General features: G+C 42.7%; 1 protein-coding gene across 1 annotated transcript; it reads left to right on the top strand.

The window, feature by feature from the left end:
• Window positions 1–15: 15 nt before the first annotated feature.
• On the top strand, window positions 16–15708 carry LOC144596200 (RNA-binding protein 43-like). The gene is made up of 4 exons (XM_078404397.1): window positions 16–173; window positions 4669–4883; window positions 10327–10421; window positions 13617–15708. Exons 2-4 carry the CDS (start codon window positions 4691–4693, stop codon window positions 14742–14744), a joined length of 1416 nt encoding a protein of 471 aa, XP_078260523.1. The 5' UTR covers window positions 16–173; window positions 4669–4690; the 3' UTR covers window positions 14745–15708.
• Window positions 15709–21550: the final 5842 nt, after the last annotated feature.

Here is a 21550-nt window from a genome sequence, read left to right on the forward strand (position 1 = left end):
GCACGGCGCTGTTTTCTTGCATTGAGGGAGGAGGCTGCAAGGCGCAGGAGCGGAGGGGAGCGGTGCTCGAGCTCGACCATTGCCCGGGTCAGAGTTCCACTGTGTCCGGGTGCGGCCTGGAGCGACTCCGATCGGCCCTGAGTGGTGTCGGCGGCCGCAGGAGGGCAGGGAGGGTGAGTGTGGTTTGGGGTGTGGGGGCGGCACACATTGCATCGGCGCGGCAGGCAGGGCTTCGCTTCAAAACAAAACACGATTTATCTCTCATTTTTTGTTGTTGTTTTAAAAAATAAATGTAATTCCGGGTGCAAAGATCCCTTGCTGTGATCGTTGATGCACTCGGGTACAGTTTGCACCGCGGCTGCCTTCGTGCAAATTAGTTTTTTGTTGTTGTTGTTGTGGATTTCAGTTCAACCGTCGAAATCTGTTTAAAAAAAAATAATAATAATAATATACTTTCACTTCTGTGAGCGGCGCAGATGGAAGGAAACACCCCGGGAAAGCGGCCACTCGGCCCATTCGCCTGTGCTAGCCTAGCTCCACGAAAACTCCCTGACCAGACGTAAAGTCCCTTGATCATAGATAATAATAATAATAATAATGCATTACATTTATATAGCGCTTTTCAAACACTCAAAGACGCTTTACAGGGATTTCTAGAACATAGAGAATTGAATACAGAAGATAAATAAGTAAACGTACAGAAAAAGGAGACAGAAGGTGAGGTGACCTTCAGTGGTTGAAGGCAGTACTGAACAGGTGAGACTTCAGTGATGTTTTGAATGTGGTGAGTGAGGAGGAGTCTCTGACGGTTTGGGGTAGTGAGTTCCATAGGGTGGGAGCAGCGATGGAGAAAGCCCTGTCCCCCCAGGATCTGAGTTTGGTCCGGATGGGGGGGGGACAGGAGATTGGCAGCAGCAGAGCGGAGGGTGCGGGTGGGAGTGTGCCTGTGGAGGAGGTCAGTCAGGTAGGATGGGGCCAGGTTATGGAGGGCTTTGTAGGTCATGAGGAGGATTTTGTACTGGATTCTCTGGGGGATGGGGAGCCAGTGGAGTTTGTAAAGGACGGGGGTGATATGGTCATGGATCGGGGAGTGGGTGAGTAGACGGGCAGCGGAGTTTTGAATGTATTGAAGTTTACTGATGATTTTTGAGGGTTAGCCATAGAGGAGGCTGTTGCAGTAGTCCAGACGGGAGGTGATGAAGGCGTGGATGAGGGTTTCTGCAGCTGTGGAGGAGAGGGATGGACGGAGACGGGCAATGTTTTTGAGGTGGAAGAAGGCTGTCTTTGTGATGCGTTTGATGTGTTTGTCGAAGGAGAGGGTTTGATCAAAGATGATTCCAAGATTCCGGATGTGAGGGGAGGTGGATACTGGGAGACCATCAATATTGAGGATGAAGTTTTGGGTGGATTTGGTGAGCGTTTTTGGACCAATGATGATGATTTCAGATTTGTTGCAGTTGAGTTTGAGGAAATTTGATTGAAGCCAAGATTTTATTTCAGTGATGCAGTTTGTCAGTGTATATATATATATATATATATATATATATATATTTCATGACATGGGATCAACTGAGACTGACCTCCCTCCCCCCCAATTTTTACACATCCCCAATCCTTCCCACTCGTCACTTTAATTTCATGTATTTTGTGTTTTTATGACCGTTGGCAGATCAATTTCCCTCCTCAGATAAATAAATTTCTATCCTATCATTATATGTATATATATATATATATATATATATATATATATATGTAGTGGGAACTTAAAATAACAACAGAAAAATGCTGAAAATACTCTGTAGGTCAGGCAGCATCAGCGGATTAAGAAACAGAACTAACATTTTGATTTGATGAAACAATCAGAAATGCATGAAGAACTCAGCGAGGCAAGCAGCGTCTGTGGAAAGGTAAACCTGTCCAAGGTTGCTTCAGCTGCCTTCCTCAGAACTAGATCACACAGTACAGAAATAGTCCCTTCAGTCCAACTTGTCCATGTTGGCCAAGATGCCCCCCTTATACACGAGTCCCATTTGCCTGAGTTAGGCCCTTATCCCTCAAAACCTTTACCTGTGTAAATGTTTCTTAAATAATGTTATTATACCAGTCTCAACCATTTCCTCGAGTAGCTCATTCAATGTTTGTTCCACCCTCTGTGTGAAAGAAAATGGTTCATCAGGCTTCTTTTAAATCTTTCCCCTCTCACCTTAAACCTATAATCTCCAGTTCTTGATTTCCCTTCTCTGGGAAAAAGATTGTATGCATTCTATGCCACTAGAAATTGTATTCACCCCCAGAAGGTCATCCCTTACTTAACAGTGCTCCAATAAATAAAGTGCTGGTCTGCCAAATCTCTCCCTATAACTCAGTCTGTCAAGTCATGGCAATATCTTCAAAATCTTTTATACACTCTTTCTAGTTTAATGGCAACTTTTCTGTATCCGGTTGATCAAAATTGAACATAATACTGTAGGTGTGGCCTCACTAACTATTGCGTGCAGTTCTGGTCACTCTTATTACCTGTACAGGAAAGATGTAGAGGCTTTGGAGAGGGTGCAGAAGAGGTTTACTAGAATGCTGCATGCATTAGGGGCTATTAACTACAAGGAGTGGTTGGACAATCTTGGATTGTTTTCTGAAGAATGCCAGAGGTTGAGGGAAGGCATATAAAATTATGGATTGTGACTTTTCAGGTCAGGACCATTCTTCAGATTCAGTCTCAGTCTGAAGAAGGATCCTGACCCACCTGGATTACGTTGGACCTTGCAATTGTAAATCTGAAATTCTTAGCAAAGAATATAGATTCCAGGGGCGGTGCAGTGGCAGAGTAGCTGCCTCACAGCGCCAGAGAAAGGAGTAAAATATTTAATTGCCCGGTAGAGATCAGCGCGCCAGACTACCACGGCACCTCCCTTGTCAGCGGGTTTGATTAGAATGTCAGGGTTGTCGCAGAGTAAAAATATTTGTAAAAGAAGGGTCTTGACCCAAAACATCACCCATTCCTTCTCTCCAGAGATGCTGCCTGTCCTGAGTTACTCCAACATATTGTGTCTATCTTCACAGTGCCAGAGTCCTGGGTTAGAGGCATAAAACTGGCAATGTTTTTCATAAGTCATGTTGTTGGTGCTACAGACTTTCAGTAGGTCTGAGACCTGACCTGACCTCCAGCGACTATTCTATGTCTGTCATTACTATCAACTATCATTCCAGCAGATTATTTTTCTGCCCTTCCTCTATTCATAACTACTGCAGATTAAATAGCTCCCATTAACAAACCTCCAGCACCTATTTCCGAGTAGAGAAACAGCACATTAACATAAAAGATACATTAAAAGCATTAATATACGGAGGGGTATAACTTTGTCTTGACAATTACTCCCTGAAAGTAGCCACACACGTCGAGTAGTAAAAAAAGACATATGGTATGCTTGCTTTGATAGGTCAACATTGAGTATAAGTGTCAGGAAGTCATGATGCAGCTTTATAGGACTTTGGTTTGGCCACACTTGGAGTATTGTATGCAGTTCTGGTCACTGCACTGTAGGAACAATGTGGGGGCTTTGGAAGGGTTCAGAGGAGGTTTACCAGAATTATGCCTGGAGTAGGGGGTATTAGGTACAGCGAGAGGTAGTACAGACTTGGATTCTTTTCTCTGGAATGCTGGAGGTTGCGGGGTGGCCTGACAGAAATAAAAACAGTTATGAGAGGCATAGGTGTGGTAGATAGTCAGAACCCATTTGGATGGAATAAAATTACTATAAGCGTTAATATTAGAGGGACAAAGTTTAAAGGAGATGTGTTATGCAGGCAGATAAGGATTGGCCTTGGCTATTCTTGTGCTGTTCTGTTCTGTTCTATAATTGTAATTGTAATTGTAATTTATTAGCCAAGTATGTAAAAACATACGAGGAATTTGATTTGCCATACAGTCATACCTAAAAAGCAACAAGACACACAACTACATAAAAATGAACATAAACATCCACCACAGCACACTGTGAAGGAAGGCAATAACGTATTATCTTCTTTCCTCCTTTTCTCCCGTGGTCGGGGCAGTGGAAGCATCCGCAGTCGGGGCGATCGGAGCTCCCACGATCGGGGCAGTCGAAGCTACTGCGGTTGGAGCTCCCGAAGTCGATCCCTAACCAAGGGACCGTATGGTCCACGATGTTAAGTCCGCAGGCTCCCGAGGTTGGAGCTCCCGAGGTCGATCCCTGACAAAGGGACTGCCAGCTCCACGATGTTAAGTTCGCAGTGCGGATGGAGAAGTTGCATCTCCGTCGAGGAAAGAGATAAAAAAGTTTCCCACCTCCCACATAATACAAAAGTAAAGATACACTAAAACATACATTTAACAACAGACTAAAAACAACAAAAGAAGAAAAGGACAAGACAGACCATTGGAGAGCTTGCCATCGTACAGTGCCATCTGGTGGTCAAGAGTACATGTTCCCTGTGCTTCTTCATTCTATGCAGGTTTAGGAATGTTAGTTTTAAAAAATGTCCTCATTAACATTAAGAGTTAACCTGAAAAGGGCCATCTCTTTCCGCAAATAGTACTAGACCTGCTTAATTTTTTCCATTAAATCTTTTTTTTTTTTAATCAGCTTTCCAGCAATTCGTACGATCGCCAGGTATCATAATGACGTATAGTTTTGTGTATCTCCGCAGGTGCTTCGAACCGCTCAAGAAAATGGAATCGGACTGGGCAGAGAGGACCATTGTTGTGTTCGGCTTTCCTGTGGACACTTTTGCAAACATTGTCATGATTGATAAGCTCACCATTCACTTTTTAAGGCCAAGGAACGGAGGTGGCGAGGTGGACAGTGTTATCTACCCAACTGATATTACTGGAGCTGCTTATGTCACGTTTGAAAAGAAGGAAGGTGAGTTGATAGAGCCATGAACAGAAGGAGTGACCTCAGACCCATAAATGCATCTCAAAATACCAATGGATTTTCTGTGGTGTTTCCCACAGAATCCAAGGACAAGGTGAATTTTCCTTGAGCAACGCCATTAGTACAGTTATGGAGTTCACAAGTTATAGGAGTAGATTAGGCCATTCGGCCCATCAAGTCTACTCCGCCTTTCAATCATGGCTGATCTCTGCCTACTAATCCCATTTTCCTGCCTTCTCCCCATAACCCTTAATACCCGTTCTAATCAAGAATTTGTCTATCTCTGCTTTAAAAAGATCCACTGATTTGGCCTTCACAGCTCTCTGGTGCAATGAATTCCACAGATTAACTGCCCTCTGACTAAAGAAGTTCCTCCTCAACTCCTTTCTAAAAGAACGCCCTTTAATTCTGAGGCTATGACCTCTGGTCCTAGACTATCCCACCAGTGGAAACATCCTTTCCACATCCACTCTATCCCTTTCGTTATTTCATGGAGATCCAGTGCATTTAATTGTTAGTGAATAAGGATGCCACAGGAAGGATGAAGACAGATGAAAGATCTATGCTCAAAAACTTCATGTTGACTGTAAAAATTTCTTTAGGTATGTAACTGACTGTAAAAGTTTCTTTAGGTATGTAAAAAGGAAAAGATTAGTGAAGTCAGAGACAGGTGAATTTATAATGGGAAACCAGGAAATGGCAGAACAGTTAATTGAGTACTTTGGTTCTGTCTTCACTAAGGAGGACACAACCAATCTCCCGGAAATACTAGGGGACCGAGGATGTAGTGGAAGGAACTGAAGGGAATCTACATTAGTCAGAAAATTGTGTTATGTAAACTGTTGGGACTGAAGGCAGATACATCCCCAGGGCCTGAAGGTCTGCATCCCAGAGTACTCAAGGAGGTGGCCCTATGCATTGGTGATCATTTTCCAATGTTCTCTCGACTCTGGATCTGTTCCTGTGGATTGGAGGGTAGCAATGTAACTCCACTTTTTAAGAAAGGAGGGAGAGAGAGAGAAAATGGGGAATTATAGACTAGTTAGCCTTGCATCAGTTGGGCAAGATGCTGGAGTCGATTATCAAAGATGTTAGCAGCGCATTTAGAAAGCAGTGATGGGATCGGTCAAAGTTAGCATGGATTTGTGAAGGGGAAATGATGCTTGACTAATCTTTTGGAATTTTTTGAGGATGTAACAAGTAAAATGGATAAGGGAGAGTCTGGATGTGGTGTATCTGGACTTTCAAAAAACCTTTGACAAGGTCCCACACGAGATTAGTGTGCAAAATTAGAGCACATGGTATTGGTGGTGGGGTATTCACACAGATAGAGAACTGGTTGGCAGACAGGAAGCAAAGAGTAGGAATTAATGGGCCCTTTTCAGAATGGCACGCAGTGACTAGTGGGATGCCGCAAGGCTAGGTGCTGGGACCCCAATTGTTTACAATATATATTAACGATTTAGACGAGGGAATTAAATGTAACATCTCTAAGTTTGCAGATGACAAAGCTGGGTGGCAGTGTGAGCTGCGAGGAGGATGCTATGAGGTTGCAGGGTGACTTGGATAGGTTAGGTGAGTCGGCAGAAGCATGGCAGATGCAGTATAATGTGGATAAATGTGAGGTTACCCACTTTGGTGGCAAGAACAGGAAAGCAGATTATTACCTGAATGGTGTCAGATTAGGAGAAGGGGAGGTGCAACGAGACCTGGGTGTGCTTGTACATCAGTCACTGAAAATGACTGGTACAGCAGGCAGTGAAGAAAGCTGATGGCTTGTTGGCCTTCATTGTGAGAGGATTTGAGTTGAGGAGCAAGGAGGTTCTACTGCAGTTGTACAGGGCCCTGGTGAAACTGCACCTGGTGTATTGTGTGCAGTTTTGGTCTCCATTACTGCTATTGAGGGAATGCAGCGTAGGCTCACCAGCATAATTCCCGGGATGGAGGGACTGACATATGATGAAAGAATGGGTCGACTGGGCTTGTATTCGCTGGATTTTAGAAGGATGACGGGGGTCTTATAGAAACATATAAACTTCATAGAGGATTGGACAGGGTAGGGTTGGGGGAATAAGTGGGTAGGCCATTTAGGACTGAGATGAGGAAAGGTGTGTGCAGAGAGGGGATGAAGGGAGAAAGAAAAACTTATTAGATGAGAAGAATTGAAGAATAAATGAGGAGAATTGAACATTTATGATATTGGGTTGTTTTTCACCCAGAGAGTTGTGAATCTGTGGAATTCTCTGCCGCAGAAGGCAGTGAAGGCCTATTCACTGGATGTTTTCAAGAGAGAGTTAGATTTAGCTCTTAGGGCAAAGGGAATCAAGGGATATGGGGAAAAAGCCGGGACGGGGTACTGATTTTGCATGATCAGCCATGGTCGCCAAATTATAGGAAGGATGTCGACAAAATGGAGAGGGTACAGAGGAGATTTACTAGAATGTTGCCTGGGTTTCAGCACTTAGGCTACAGAGAGAGGTTGAACAGGTTGGGTCTTTATTCTTTGGAGCGTAGAAGGTTAAGGGGGGACTTGATAGAGGTTTTTAAAATTTTGAGAGGGACGGACAGAGTTGACGTGGGTAGGCTTTTCCCTTTGAGAGTGGGGAAGATTCCAACAAGGGGACATAGCTTCAGAATTGAGGGACAAAGGTTTATGGGTAACATGAGGGGGAACTTCTTTACTCAGAGGGTTGTGGCTGTATGGAATGGGCTTCCGGTGGAAGTGGTGGAGGCTGGCTCGATTTTATTATTTAAGAGTAAATTGGATAGGTATATGGATAGGAGGGGATTGGAGGGTTATGGTCTGAGTGCAGGTAGATGAGACTAGGTCAGGGAGAATGGTCGGCGTGGACTGGTAGGGCCGGACAGGCCTGTTTCCATGCTGTAGTTGTTATATTGTTATATTGTTATATTGGTGGTGCTGGCTCGAAGGGCCGAATGGCCTACACTCCCACCTATTTTCTATATTTCTATGCTTAAATCTATTGTTCCGTAACACCATTTTAGCAGCACAGAGTTGGTGTATTTTTATTTTTGTTCCTCAACCCAATGTTTTTTATTAAGGATTGTCTTTTGTGGCTCTTTCTCTCTATTTTCCCAAATAGGCACCAACACCACTGTTTTCAAGTGCCCTACAGTGCTCCATCTTATCTGCTCAATCTAGCTACTGTAGCTTGCCAATATGTTTTAAGCAAATGACTCATCGCGTTTTGGCTTGCTGGTAATACCATGGACCTTCGCATTGTGTTCTTGATTCATGGGCCATATCAGGAGACATTTTTTATTTGCAGGATTTTAAAGCCACAGATCAAGCCATTTTTGTTGCCCCTGTTTAATTGGCGTTGAGCTGCCCTCTTGAATTGCTATGGTCCTTCTGGGTGAAGGTGCTTCCACTTTTGTATTGGATCGGAGGTTTATCAAGATTTAAAACCATTTATGATTTAGAACCAATGTTATTTCCCCACTGGCAGACCTGTAAGTGACAGTGTTTCACAGTGCCTGTTGCTGTTATCTTTCTAGGTAACATAAGTAGTAGGTCCTAATTTGAGGAAGGACATCTTTGCTATTGAGGCAGTGCAGCATAGGTTCACGAGGTTAATCCCCGGGATGGCGGGACTGTCATATGAGGAAAGATTGGAAAGACTGGGCTTGTATTCACTGGAATTTAGAAGGATGAGAGGGGATCTTATAGAAATGTATAAAATTATAAAAGGACTGGACAAGCTAGATGCAAGAAAAATGTTCCCAATGTTGGAGTCCAGAACCAGGGGCCACAGTCTAAGAATAAAGGGGAGGCCATTTAAAACTGAGGTGAGAAGAAACGTTTTCACCCAGAGAGTTGTGAATTAGTGGAATTCTCTGCCTCAGAGGCAGTAGAGGCCAATTCACTGGATGAATTTAAGAGATTCCGTAGATAGAGCTCTAGGGGCTAGCGGAATCACGGGATGTGGGGAGAAGGCAGGCACGGGTTACTGATTGTGGATGATCAGCCGTGATCACAATGAATGGAGGTGCTGGCTCGTAGGGCCAAATGGCCTCCTCCTGCACCTATTTTCTATGTTCTATGTTTCTATGCTTGTGAGATGCTGTCGGAATAGCTGTGGAGAGAGTAATGACACTGCATTTTGTAATTGGTTCACATTGTGTTGGTGGAAATGGGGGAGGAGTGGGGGGGGTGGTACCAGTCAAGAAGAACATTGTCTCCTGGATGTTGTCAAATTTGGAGTCACACTCATCTAAGCAAGAGGAAAGTATCTCCTAGTCTTCCTGACATATGCCTTGTAGATGTTGGAAGGGCTCAAGGAGTCAGGACACGAGGCACTACCACATGATGCCCATTGTCTGTCTGCTTATGCATCCACACCGCCTTGCGGTGGTTCTGGTTTTGTTATGGTTGAAGGTGACAACCCAGTGTAGGATGGAAATTGCGGAACTTTTGGAATAATAACATGATCGATGTCAAAGGTAGATGGTTAGACTCTCTTGTAGGGGATGGCCATTGTATGATGTGAATTTTACTTGCCACATAATGACTCTTGGCTGAATGCAATTTAGGTGTTGCTGAAAGCAGGCAAGGACTGCTCCATTGTTTAATGTCATTGGACAGATAGTGCATAGAACATTATAGCACACAGGAACAGGCTCGTCGGCCCAAAGTGTCCGTGCCGAACATGATGCCAAGTTAAACTAATCCCCTCTGCCTGCATGTTATCCATACCCCTCCATTCCCTATCTAAAAGCCTCTTAATTTCTGACTCCACCATCCTCCCTGGCACCACCAACCAATGTGCAACAGAAACTTGCCCCGCATATATGGATAGGAAATGTTTAGAGGGATATGAGCTAAATGCAGCCAAATGGGTCTAACCCAGAATGTCACCTTGGTCAGCATGGACAAGTTGAGCTGGAGGCTCTGTTTCCATATTGTAAAGCTCTGTGACTCTATGAATGAAATTGAACATTCTAAAATCATTGGCAAAGACCCAAACAAAGGTGGTGAAGCAGGGCACTGAAACGCCGTGTTTGGGACCGATTGATACACATCAATGTTAATGTTCTTCATTTGATTCTTCTGACCCTTTGTTGACTAACCCTACATTGTTGCTTTGGTTTATTTTATATGTACGCTAATTTTCCTCCCCTACCTTCGCTTCCCCGTATAACTGAGACAGCTGAATATAATAATAATAATAATAATAATAATGCATTACATTTATATAGCGCTTTTCAAACACTCAAAGACGCTTTACAGGGATTACTAGAACAAAGAGAAGTGAATAAATAGATAAATAAGTAAACGAACAGAAAAAGGAGACAGAATATGACTCTATATTGCAAAAGCTCGCATATAATATCCGCTTCCCAACCATTGAAATAACATTGCATTTTTCACAGACTATTTGCTTATCGTAAAATGCATTTCTTTTTAAAGCTGTGGATAGCGTCCTGAGACACGATCAGCATTTGTTTGAAGACAAACAGCTCAAAAAGAAATATCCGCTGAAAGTGTCACAGAACCATATGGATGTAAGTACCTGCAACCAGATCTGCTGCTTGCTTTGTTCTAACTTCTGATTCACCAGTACCTCTGTTAAAATTTGTTATTCTTGCATTTAAATCGCTCCACAACCTTGGCTCTCCCTGCACCTGTAAACTTCCCTGCACTACAAGCCTCCTACAACGTTGTTCGACCAACTCTGACACGTTGTCCTTACTGGACTTTACCGCACTTTATCTTGCACTACACATTCCCTTTTATTCCCTTTCTGTGCACTGTGGGCGGCTTAATTGTAATCGTGTACAGTCTTTCCACTGACTAGATAGCATGCAACAAAAGGTTTTCACTGTACCTCCGTACACGTGACAATAAACTAATCTAAACTTGTGCACGCTCCTCTGTCTTCACCCCACCTTTGACCTCAATCAGCGAGGTTGTAGCACCTGCAAATCCCTTCGCTATCCTCTGTATATTTTCCATCACTCTTTAAAACTTTCTCTTTGAACTCACTTTAGTCTGTCCATTCTAATAATATTGTGCAATCATATGCATTGTCTTGGGAGATTCACCTCTGTGTTCATTTTTAAGTAAAAGCAAGTTGTTGTGAATACTTAACATCATTAAAAAATAGTTTTTGCTGCAATATATAGTAGTCACTATAAAATAAGGAACAAGAAAATTGTTATTTGTTGAGAAATGGATAAAATGTGAGAGATTGGGTACAATCTCGGTTGATGCCGGAACAAGAAGGTTAAGAGAGAAAATGGTACATTAAGTCTTATGAGGAGAGAATTTCAATACGGTAGTAAGGAAGTCTTTTTGTTATTACATAGGGGCTTGATGAGATTGCATCTGGGGTGTTCTGTACAGCTGTGGTTTCCTTCCTTACTGTGGCTTCCTCCCTCCCTCTCTCTCCCTGACCCACACACACAAATGCTACTTTCTAAAGTAGAGTGAAATACCAATTCACTAGACTGCGGCTAGGGATGGAAGGTACGAAGAGAGATTAACAAAAAAAAAACTGGGCTGCATTCTTTAGGGTTCAGAAAACGACAGAGGTTTCATCTTAAAGCATTTAATGCAATGATGATGCTTCCTCTGCCTGAAGAATCTGGGACTAGAGGGCTCATTATGGGATAGATCATGTGGGATTGAGACACGGAGTAATGTTGTCACTTAAAGGCTGAGACTCGATCCTTGTGTTTATTCTAAACACGGAACCAGAGATTGCAGGACATTGAAGAACCAAGGGCTATAGAGAGAGTAAGGAAAATGAGAGTGAGGTAGATTCACCATTAGTAACATAGAAAATAGGTGTAGGATTAGGCCATTCGGCCCTTCGACCCAGCACCACCATTCAATATGATCATGGCTGACATCCAAAATCAGTACCCCGTTCCTGCTTTCTTCCCATATCTGTTGATTCCATTAGCCCAAAGAGTGATATCTAACTCTCTTGAAAACATCCAGTGAATTGGCCTCCACTGCCTTCTGTGGCAGAGAATTCCACAGATTCACAACTCTGGGTGAAAAAGTTTTCCTCATCTCAGTCCTAAATGGCCTACCCATTATTCTTAAACTGTGACCCCTGGTTCTGGACTCCCCCAACATCGGGAACATTTTTCCTGCATCTAGCCTGTCCTATCCCTTAAGAATTTTACATGTTTCTATAAGATCCCCTCTCATCCTTCTAAATTCCAGTGAATATAAGCCCAATCGATCCATTCTTTCATCATCTGTCAGTCCCGCCATCCCGGGAATTATGCTGGTGAGCCTACGCAGCACTCCCTCAATAATAAGATTATCCTTCCACAAAATAGGAGACCAAAACTGCACACAATTCTCCAGGTGTGATATCATGATGTTAAAGAGTGGATGAGCAAACAAGGAAGCCACAGGGGAACTCCATCTTTTGTATGTAAAACACAAAGTGCTGAATTAACTTGGCAGGTCAGACAGCATCTCTGGGGTAAATGGACAGACGATGTTTAGGGTTGGGAAATTTCTTCAGACACTGTTCCCTCTACAAATGCTGCCTGACCCGCTGAGTTCCATCAGCTCTTTGTGTTTTACTCAAGATAGTATTCCACTCTCATTTGGATTTATTTGAGGATTTACAGATTAAAACATTCCCGGGCATCCATCGGCACAAGCATACACGATGAAGAACTGCCTTTTACAATAGATTTCATCAGACTCTCTCGCTCAATTTACAGTGACCAATTAACCTACCAACTGGCATGTCTTTGGGGTGCAGGGAAACCAGACCAGAACTTTTCCCCTTCACTTTAAACCTATGTCCTCTGGTACTCGATTCACCTACACTAGGCAAGAGACTGTGCATCTACCCCATCTATTCCTCTCATGGTTTTATTCTTGTTCTGCGTAGATTAGTAGCCCTTCGTGTGGTCACCTGGGTACTATTTAAATGTGGATTTGTTGCTGTTGGTTCATGTGTACTGAGATACAGTAAAAAGCTTATGGTTGTGTGCTACCAATTAAGTTAGGCCATCCTGTACATGAGTTCCATAAAGATACAAACAAATACAACAGATAATTCAAAGCAAAAAATGCCAGAGTGCAGAATATAAATGTTCCGGCATTGTAACATTACAGTTGCAGAGAAAATATCCAATAACTACGATGAGGTATTTTTTAAGATCGGGACTTTATACTAGCTTATGAGAGGACTGTGAACGGTTTCAATTGATATTGGAACCAATATTCAACTAATAATTGAACTAATGACTGTTCAGTAGTCTGGGCGGCACGGTAGCGCAGCGGTAGAGTTGCTGCTTTACAGCGAATGCAGCGCCGGAGACTCAGGTTCGATCCTGACTACAGGTGCTGCACTGTAAGGAGTTTGTACGTTCTCCCCGTGACCTGCGTGGGTTTTCTCTGAGATCTTCGGTTTCCTCCCACACTCCAAAGACGTACAGGTATCTAGGTTAATTGGCTGGGTAAATGTAAAAAAATTGTCCCTAGTGGGTATAGGATAGTGTTAATGTACGGGGATCGCTGGGCGGCACGGACTTGGAGGGCCGAAAAGGCCTGTTTCCGGCTGTATATATATGATGATGATGATGATGATGAAAACAGAGGGGAAGTAGCTGTTCCTGAGCTGTTCCTGGGTATTCCTATGAAATCTAGCCTTACATAGCCTAGTTCAATTTGCCAAACAATGCTTCATACAAAATAATGGTTAAACTGTTGTGCTTCCACAGGTCTTTTTAACCACCTCGGTTGAATTGGACTCCTTGACATTTGAGAAGAGTCCGGAATTAAATAACTTTTTGTGGGAAATTATAAGCAAAAGCAAAATCTTGCAAGTTGTCACAAGCCGTGACGGAAGGCGCTGTGTTACTGGTTCTTTCCCTGCCTTAAAGGAATTGAGGAAGGAACTTCATAAAAAAATAGCTGAATTTCAAGGTATTAATTTTCAAGACTCGACATGGAAATCGGGAGTAAGTGGCTTTGAAGAAAATCGTGTAAAGTCTCTGTCTAATAATGCAACAGGGCTGACTGAACCCGAGAAGTTTACAGCCCCACCAAGTTACGGAGATGAGGTTGCCTTGAATCCAGGTGTCCTCAGGGATGAATGCACCATCATGCTGGATGCAGATATTTTTACGTACATTGATAAGATTGGTAAAAAACAGTACGAAGGCATACTTAGGAATAATTACGTAACCGCAAAACCACAAAACTACAATAACATAATCTTTCTCCAGCTGTTCGAAACCGGTGAATCGAGGAAACAATCTCAGCTAATAATGGCAAAACAGGAACTGGAACTGTTCATCAGCCAAATGCAGAAAAGTTTAGTGATTGAAAAAATGAGACTGGATGGAGATGGACGGATAAACAAGCCGTTGATGATACGTGAGAAAATCATGCAACACTTCCCCAAAGTGTTTGTCCGTTTCGCTGATGATTGTGTGACGCTCATAGGCAACCAAGACGATTGCAAAGAGTTCATGAGGAAAGTGGAAGAGGCTGTGCGCACAGAATTTGATCCGGCATCCAGAAAATGCCACGGTAGTCTGAACCCAACGAAGAACATGCAGCAGTTTGCTCAGAGAACGGGTTCGGACACTTCATATACATTGCAAATGCCCAGGCCTGTTGAGAGCAATTGTGAGTATATGAAGGGTCAGGTTAACAGTTCGTCACTCTACAGCTGGAATGATTCACATGGGAAGCAGGGAAGTTCCTATTATGGTGTAGGTTCATTAGATAAGGGGACGTCACCTTTACCACCTTTACCGAGTGTCAGCTTGAATACCACAGAAGAGAGGCAGTCAAGAATAGATTCAAGGTCTGATAGACCTCCAAACGCGATGCACTACTGAGTAGACACTGTCATTTTGGATTGGGTAAACATGTAGGTTAATTTGACGATCGTGGTTGGCACAATTTTTCTAAAATCACATTTAAAACAAAAATTACATGCAACTTGCGTGGCCTGGTCTCAATTCCAGGAAATGTACTGTAAAGTAACCACACTTATATCCAATTTAGCATTAGGGAGCCGAACCTTCTGCAACAGAAGCCATGCTGTTTCAACTGACAATCTTATATCTGCCATCTCGCGCCAAGGAGAAGAGATGGACCATTAACAAGCATGGGGTCACTGTGCATGTATTTTATCTCAAATTTTCCACAGTATACTGTATATAATGGGTACCAATGGACTGGCTAATTTCTGATTCACAGTGAAATTATAATTCTAAAAGTGAAACCTCTTTTTCACAAAGTGCTGGAGTAACTCAGCGGGTCAGGCAGATCCCTGGAGAACATGGATAGATGATGTTTCGGGTCGGGGACCCTTCTTCAGACCGATTACATGTTCTCCAGGGATGCTACGTGACTCGCTGAGATACTCCAGCACTTTGTGTCTTTTTTTTTGTAAAATCATAATCTGTAGTTCCTTGTTTCCGCTACAAAAGAAAGTTGTACATATTGTTTTTAGATTCAGTGTTGTTATTTTAAAATATTCACATTATTTTTATTGATTTTCTGATTAATAATTTATTTTTTAATCTTGAAGTTCCAAAATTGAAGCCAAACCAATAAGAATATGTTAAGGTGTAAATTTTCTTGGTGTTTGTGATGGGCCCATATTTTCAGAAATGAATTACTTATAACTTTCAGTAGCTGAAATGTTTTGACCAACTTTATTTGAACTAAATTTCCCTAAAAAGCAAAATAATGTGTTTTCTTTGAATGCAGATGGTCATATTAAGAGTTATCTTTATAATGTTGGCAGTATGGAAATCAACAATCTGTATTTATTATCTAATGTATCATAAAATATTCCCTGAAATTCAGCTTTGTGTGTTTAATTTGTGACAGTTCAGACAAAATCAATAACAAATGAATAATTTCTCCCCATGACCTGTGTGGGTTTTCTCCTGGATCTCCGGATTTCTCTCACCCTCCAAAGATGTACGGGTATGTAGGTTAATTGGTTTGGTATTATTGTAAATTGTCCTTAGTATGTAGGAAAGATATTGTTAGTGTACAGGGATCGCTAATCGGCACGGTGGTGAGCCGAAGGCCTGTTTCCTCGCTGTATCTTTAAACTAAACTAAAATTTGGGTAGTGGGGGGGGGGATGGTGCAAGATATTAGCCCGCAAATCCGGCTGCAGAAGTCAGCTATGGGACTGGATCTGCCAGCTCTAGCCAGGCTGGAGTTCCAGAGCCCTGGTCACAGGGGGCAAATTCATCACGCCGATCCGCATAGAGGACAGCAAGAGTTTCTTCAGTTATATAAAGAGCAAGAAAGAGGCAAGAGTGGGTGTTGGGCCGCTGGAGAATGATGCAGGAGAAGTGATAATGGGGAATAAAGGAATGGCAGAGGAGTTGAATAACTTTTTTGCATAACTTTAGTGGAAGACACCAGCAACATACCTGAAATTCAAGAGAGTCGGGGTGGAAGTTAGTGGAGTGGCTATCACTAGGGAGAAGGTGCTGAGGCAGCTGAAAGTATTGTGTGTGCTTTTGGTCTCCCAACTTGAGGAAGGACATCCTTGCTATTGAAGCATTGCAGCGGAGGTTCACAAGGTTAATCCCCGGGATGGTGGGACTGTCATATGAGGAAAGATCGGAAAGACTGGGCTTGTATCTACTGGAGTTTAGAAGGATGAGAGGGCATCTTATAGAAACGTATAAAATTGTAAAAGGACTGGACAGGCTAGATGGAGGAAAAATGTTCCCAATGTTGGCGGAAGTCCAGAACCAGGGGCCACAGTCTAAGAATAAAGGGGAGTGTGTTTAAAACGGTGATGAGAAAAAACCTTTTCACCCAGAGAGTTGTGAATTTGTGGAATTCTCTGCCACAGAAGGCAGTGGGGGCCAATTCACTGGATGAATTTAACACAGAGTTAGATAGAGCTCTAGGGGCTAGCGGAATCAAGGGATATGGGGAGAAGGCAGCATGGGTTACTGATTGTGAATGGCGGTGCTGGCTCAAAGGGCCAAATGGCCTCCTCCTGCACCTGTTTTCTATGTTTCAGAATCAGAATAGCCTTTATTGTTATCCAAAAAAACAAGTCTTTTGGACGAAATTCCATTACCCACAGTCCAACAATAAGAGCAATAAGAATAAGCAATAACACACACAATCACAAAATCAACACAAAACAAAAAAAAAGAAACATCTATCTCAGTCACCTCCTGTGATGGAAGACCAGAATGTCTTTTCTCTTTCCCTGCCGTCTTCTCCCGTGGTCAGACTGTTGAATTTGCCACGTCGGGGCAGTCTGGGCTCCCGACATTGAAGCCCCCGCCGAGCAGAGAAAATCCCGCGGCCTATTTTAGGCCGCGCCGGACGGTGAAAGGTCCTCAGCGGGCCGACCCAAGCCCCGCGTTTCGGGGTGGGTGAAGACGCTGCCGCTGCCGGAGCTCCCGATGTCGGCCCCCACCCAGGGGCCTGCGAGCTTCCGATATCCACGTGGCCCACAGCCGGAGCCAACGAAGGCGAGTCGTAGCCTCACTCGCAGCGCCACCACAGCCTCCGAAGGCAGCCAGCTCTGCAGGTGGTAAGTCCGGTCCGCGGGCTCTGCGAGCCAGAGCCCTAGGTAGTCCCAGCTGGAGGCCGCCAGCTCCAGGTGTTCGCCCAATGGTAGGCGCAGCGGGAACGGAGACACGACCCAGAAAAAAGGTCGGGTCTCCGTTCGGAAGAGACAATTTAACAGTTTCCTCCCCCCCCCCCACACAATGTACACAACCACAAAAAAACGACAATCATATCTAAACATGACAATTAAGACAAAACACAACAAAAAAGACAAATGGACCGCAGGTGAGCCACAGCTCTATCACTTCCTCTGGCAACGTGTCCCAAATACCCACCTCTTTTGTGTGAAAATATCACCCCTCAGCTCCTCTTTAAATATTTCTCGTGTTACCTTAAACCTATACCCTCTCGTTTCAGCTTCTCCTACCTGATGAAAATAAAATCAATGATGTCCAAAAGAGAATAAGAGTTTAAAGTGTTCAAAAGTACAAAAACCAACAAAAAGCATCATAGAGTCATAGATAGTCATACAGTGTGGAAACAGGCCCTTCGGCCCAACTTGCCCTTTAACCATGATGTTCACGGTTTTATGCGCCTTATAAGGTCACTCTCTGCTTCTTAAATGTTGGGATAGTCCCAGCCTTCAGGGAAAACAACCCCAGTCTATCCAATTACTCCTCATAACTTAAGCCTTCTAGGCGTGGTAACATCCTCGTGAATCTTCTCTGCACCCTTTCCGGTTTAATGGCACCCTATAGCTCGGCAATCAGAACTGCACACAACATGCTGACATTTTTTAAAATTTATATTCCAATTGGTTTGGTGTAAATCTCAATTTGCTCAACAAATAATTCCTCTAGCAATACAATACAATCCAATACAATATATCTTTATTGTCATTGTGCAGGGGTACAACGAGATTGGGAATGCGCCTCCCATACGATGCAATAAATTAATTAGCTAGTCAGTATTAATTTAAACAACCCAATGAAACAAATTGTAACAGTTTTAAAACAGAATAAAGTGCAAGTAGACCTGTGCCGGTTCACTGTGCGATGTGACCATCCAGCTCAGCAGGACCGGTTCATAGCAGCTGTGGCCCTGGGGATGAATCTGTTCCTGAGTCTGGAGGTGCTTGTTTGCATTGTTGCAATTATGGTGATTATATATGATCTGGATTACTAATAGTTCTGGTGTTGTCAGGATTAAGGAAAGACACAAAATGCTGGAGTAACTCACCGGGTCTGGCAGCATCCCTGTAGAATATGGATAGTTGACGTTTTGGGTGGAGACCCTGAATCAGACTGAATCTGAATCCGCTGAGTTACTCCAGCATTTTGTCTTTTTGAACGGTAAATTATTTCATTTTGTGGCCTCTATTGCCATCTGCTGGAAATCTTGAATTCAAATAGATACGAGACAATTGCAATTGAAGGCATTGGAATTTTGATGTACAGTATCTAAACAAACATTAGACTGTGAGCATTGATATCATTAAATTGGTTTTGTCATCTGGTCATTGTCTAGTAGAAGTCTTTTTGGACCAGGTTCAATCTCTGATGCATTTGTGCCATATGATTTCTGAAGAAGATATATTTGTGATAATGTATAATGGGGCTCTGTACACTTATTCTGAACAAGGAGTTTGGAGATGTGTATGTACAAATAATCTATAGCTACATAACAATGAGAGATATCTGAGCTTTCATATTTTTAATAGGTTTCCCTAAAACTTGACAACAAGTGGTGCAGCAACCACCCCAGTTATTAAATGATTTTGTCAATGATAATCTCAGCAATCTCATTCCAGCCACCTGTGCTGCTCTAGGATAGGTAAGCTTTTGATTGATCTTATAGAGGTGTTCAATGATTTTATAGAGGTGTATAAAATCACGAGAGGAATAGATTGGATAGATGCAGTCTGTTGCCCAGAGTAGGTGAATCAAGGACCAGAGGACATAAGTTTAAGGTGAAGGGGAAAATATTTAATAGGAATCTGACGGGTAACTTTTTCGCACAAAGGGTGGTGGGTGTATGGAACAAGCTGCCAGAGGGGATTGTTGAGGCTGGGACTATCCCAACGTTTAAGAAGCAGTTAGACAGGTACATGGATAGGACAGGTTTGGAGGGATATGGACCAAACACAGGCAGGTGGGACTAGTGTAGCTGGGCTAAGTTGGCTGGTGTGGGCAAGTTGGGCCGAAGGGCCTGTTTCACACTGTATCAGTCTATAATTCTCTATGATTCTATGATGCTTTTTGTTGATGTTTTTGTACTTTTAAACTCTTTAAACTTTTATTCACTTTTGGACGTCATTGATTTTATTTTCATCAGGTTCTGTTACCCCTCACAGAGTAAAAAAGTTTTTGCTTTTGAGACCATTATTTTATTTACATACACAATGTGGTTGACTCCAGCATTTTTTTGTTCATAGCAAGACCCCTGAATTGAGGAGGCAGTTTAAAAGTCAAGTATATTTAATATTAACGTGATTCTACACTAAATAAAATAGTGTGTTCGTGACACTTCTGCCAAATGTTTTGTCCAATTTCAGTTCAAGATGCCGCAAGTGGAGTGATTTTTTTTTCTACAAAGGGCCACCTCACTTGCAGAGCAAGTTAATCTAGTATGTCCATGTACATTACTCTCATTTTGTCTACCTCCCTTTCACCCGCACTTTGAACTTGATTTTTTCACCTGATTCAGCTCGAAATTGAACTTAAATGCATATGAAGACACAACGTGCTGGAGTAACTCAGCATGTCAGGCACCATCTCTGGAGAACATGGATAGGTGATGTTTAGGGTTGGAGCCCTACTTCAGACTAGTCTGATGAAGGCTCCCGACCTGAAATGCCACCTATTCATGTTCTCCAGAGAAGCTACCTGTCCTGCTGAATTATTCCAGCACTTTGTATCTTTAGTTTTGTCAAACAACATCTGGCAATTCCTTGTTTTCACATTTTAAATCCAGATGTAATTGGACAAACAGTACAAAGACTAAGGGATTTTAAGCATGAGTTTTACATCTAAGTTCACTTTGTGTTTACTGTTTACTATTTACCTTTTGTATCCAGTTTGTCCAGATCAACATTCTCTTGCAAACTGTCCAAACCTCAGGAGAGTTTTTTGAACAACCACTAGAAGGCGTATTTAAAAAAATCTGTTTTTCACTTCACCGATAATGTGATCCAGTATGCTGGATCGAAGGTATTTATTCACAAAATGCTGGAGTAACTCAGCAGGTCAGGCAGCATCTCAGGAGAGAAGGAATGGGTGACGTTTCGGGTCGAGACCCTTCTTCAGACCCGAAACGTCACCCATTCCTCTCCTGAGATGCTGCCTGACCTGTTGAGTTACTCCAGCATTTTGTGAATAAATACCTTCGATTTGTACCAGCATCTGCAGTTATTTTCTTACACAGTATGCTGGATCCAATCAGATTGATGAATTCCTCACATGTTGTTTTAGATAGGTATGATTAATGTCCCTTTCCTTTGCATGAGTATGTATATGCTCTGCCAGAAAAGGGTCAAACTTGGCCAGTAATTCTAACAACCCCAAGTAATCTCAATATGAGGGGAGCCAACAGTTTCCTCATTACCATGAAATGAAAGGCCTCGTTCTGTTAAAATTTTTACAATTTCAATTATTTGCTCTAGAAGTGTGCGCCAATACTTTTGTTCAGTCTCCATTTGTTTCACAAGTTGGGAATCGACATGTTCACCTATGTTTTTGAGCATCGACAGTGAGATTAAAGCTTTTCTATGTGAGGAACTTTGTTCATGTCGACATAATTGATTGCTTGCATTTTTCCAGTTATTAAACCCCTCTTCACTAAACTTTGATGAACATCCTGAAGTCATAACCTTGCATGGGAAACGGAATAGGCTTCCTTTGCTTTCTAAATAGCATAACCAATTTCTTGCTTGTTGCTTGTTTATAGGTTTATGAACATATGTGAAATGTGCGAATGTAAGAATAGAAAGGCAGATTATTATCTGAATGGTGTCAAGTTAGGAGGAGGGGGAGTTCAACGAGATCTGGGTGTCCTAGTGCATCAGTCAATGAAAGGAAGCATGCAGGTACAGCGGGCAGTGAAGAAAGCCATTGGAATGTTGGCCTTCATAACAAGAG

The sequence above is a fragment of the Rhinoraja longicauda genome, chromosome 8 (genome assembly GCF_053455715.1).
Source record: "Rhinoraja longicauda isolate Sanriku21f chromosome 8, sRhiLon1.1, whole genome shotgun sequence".
Classification (NCBI taxonomy): domain Eukaryota; kingdom Metazoa; phylum Chordata; class Chondrichthyes; order Rajiformes; family Arhynchobatidae; genus Rhinoraja; species Rhinoraja longicauda.

What these genes read in the sequence shown, in the direction of transcription:
- LOC144596200 (XM_078404397.1), top strand. Translation starts at nt 4,691, where the DNA reads ATGGAATCGGACTGGGCAGAGAGGACCATTGTTGTGTTCGGCTTTCCT. An exon ending in CACGTTTGAAAAGAAGGAAG is followed by an intron (nt 4,884 to 10,326) that starts GTGAGTTGATAG and finishes TTCTTTTTAAAG; the next exon opens with CTGTGGATAGCGTCCTGAGA. An exon ending in TGTCACAGAACCATATGGAT is followed by an intron (nt 10,422 to 13,616) that starts GTAAGTACCTGC and finishes GTGCTTCCACAG; the next exon opens with GTCTTTTTAACCACCTCGGT.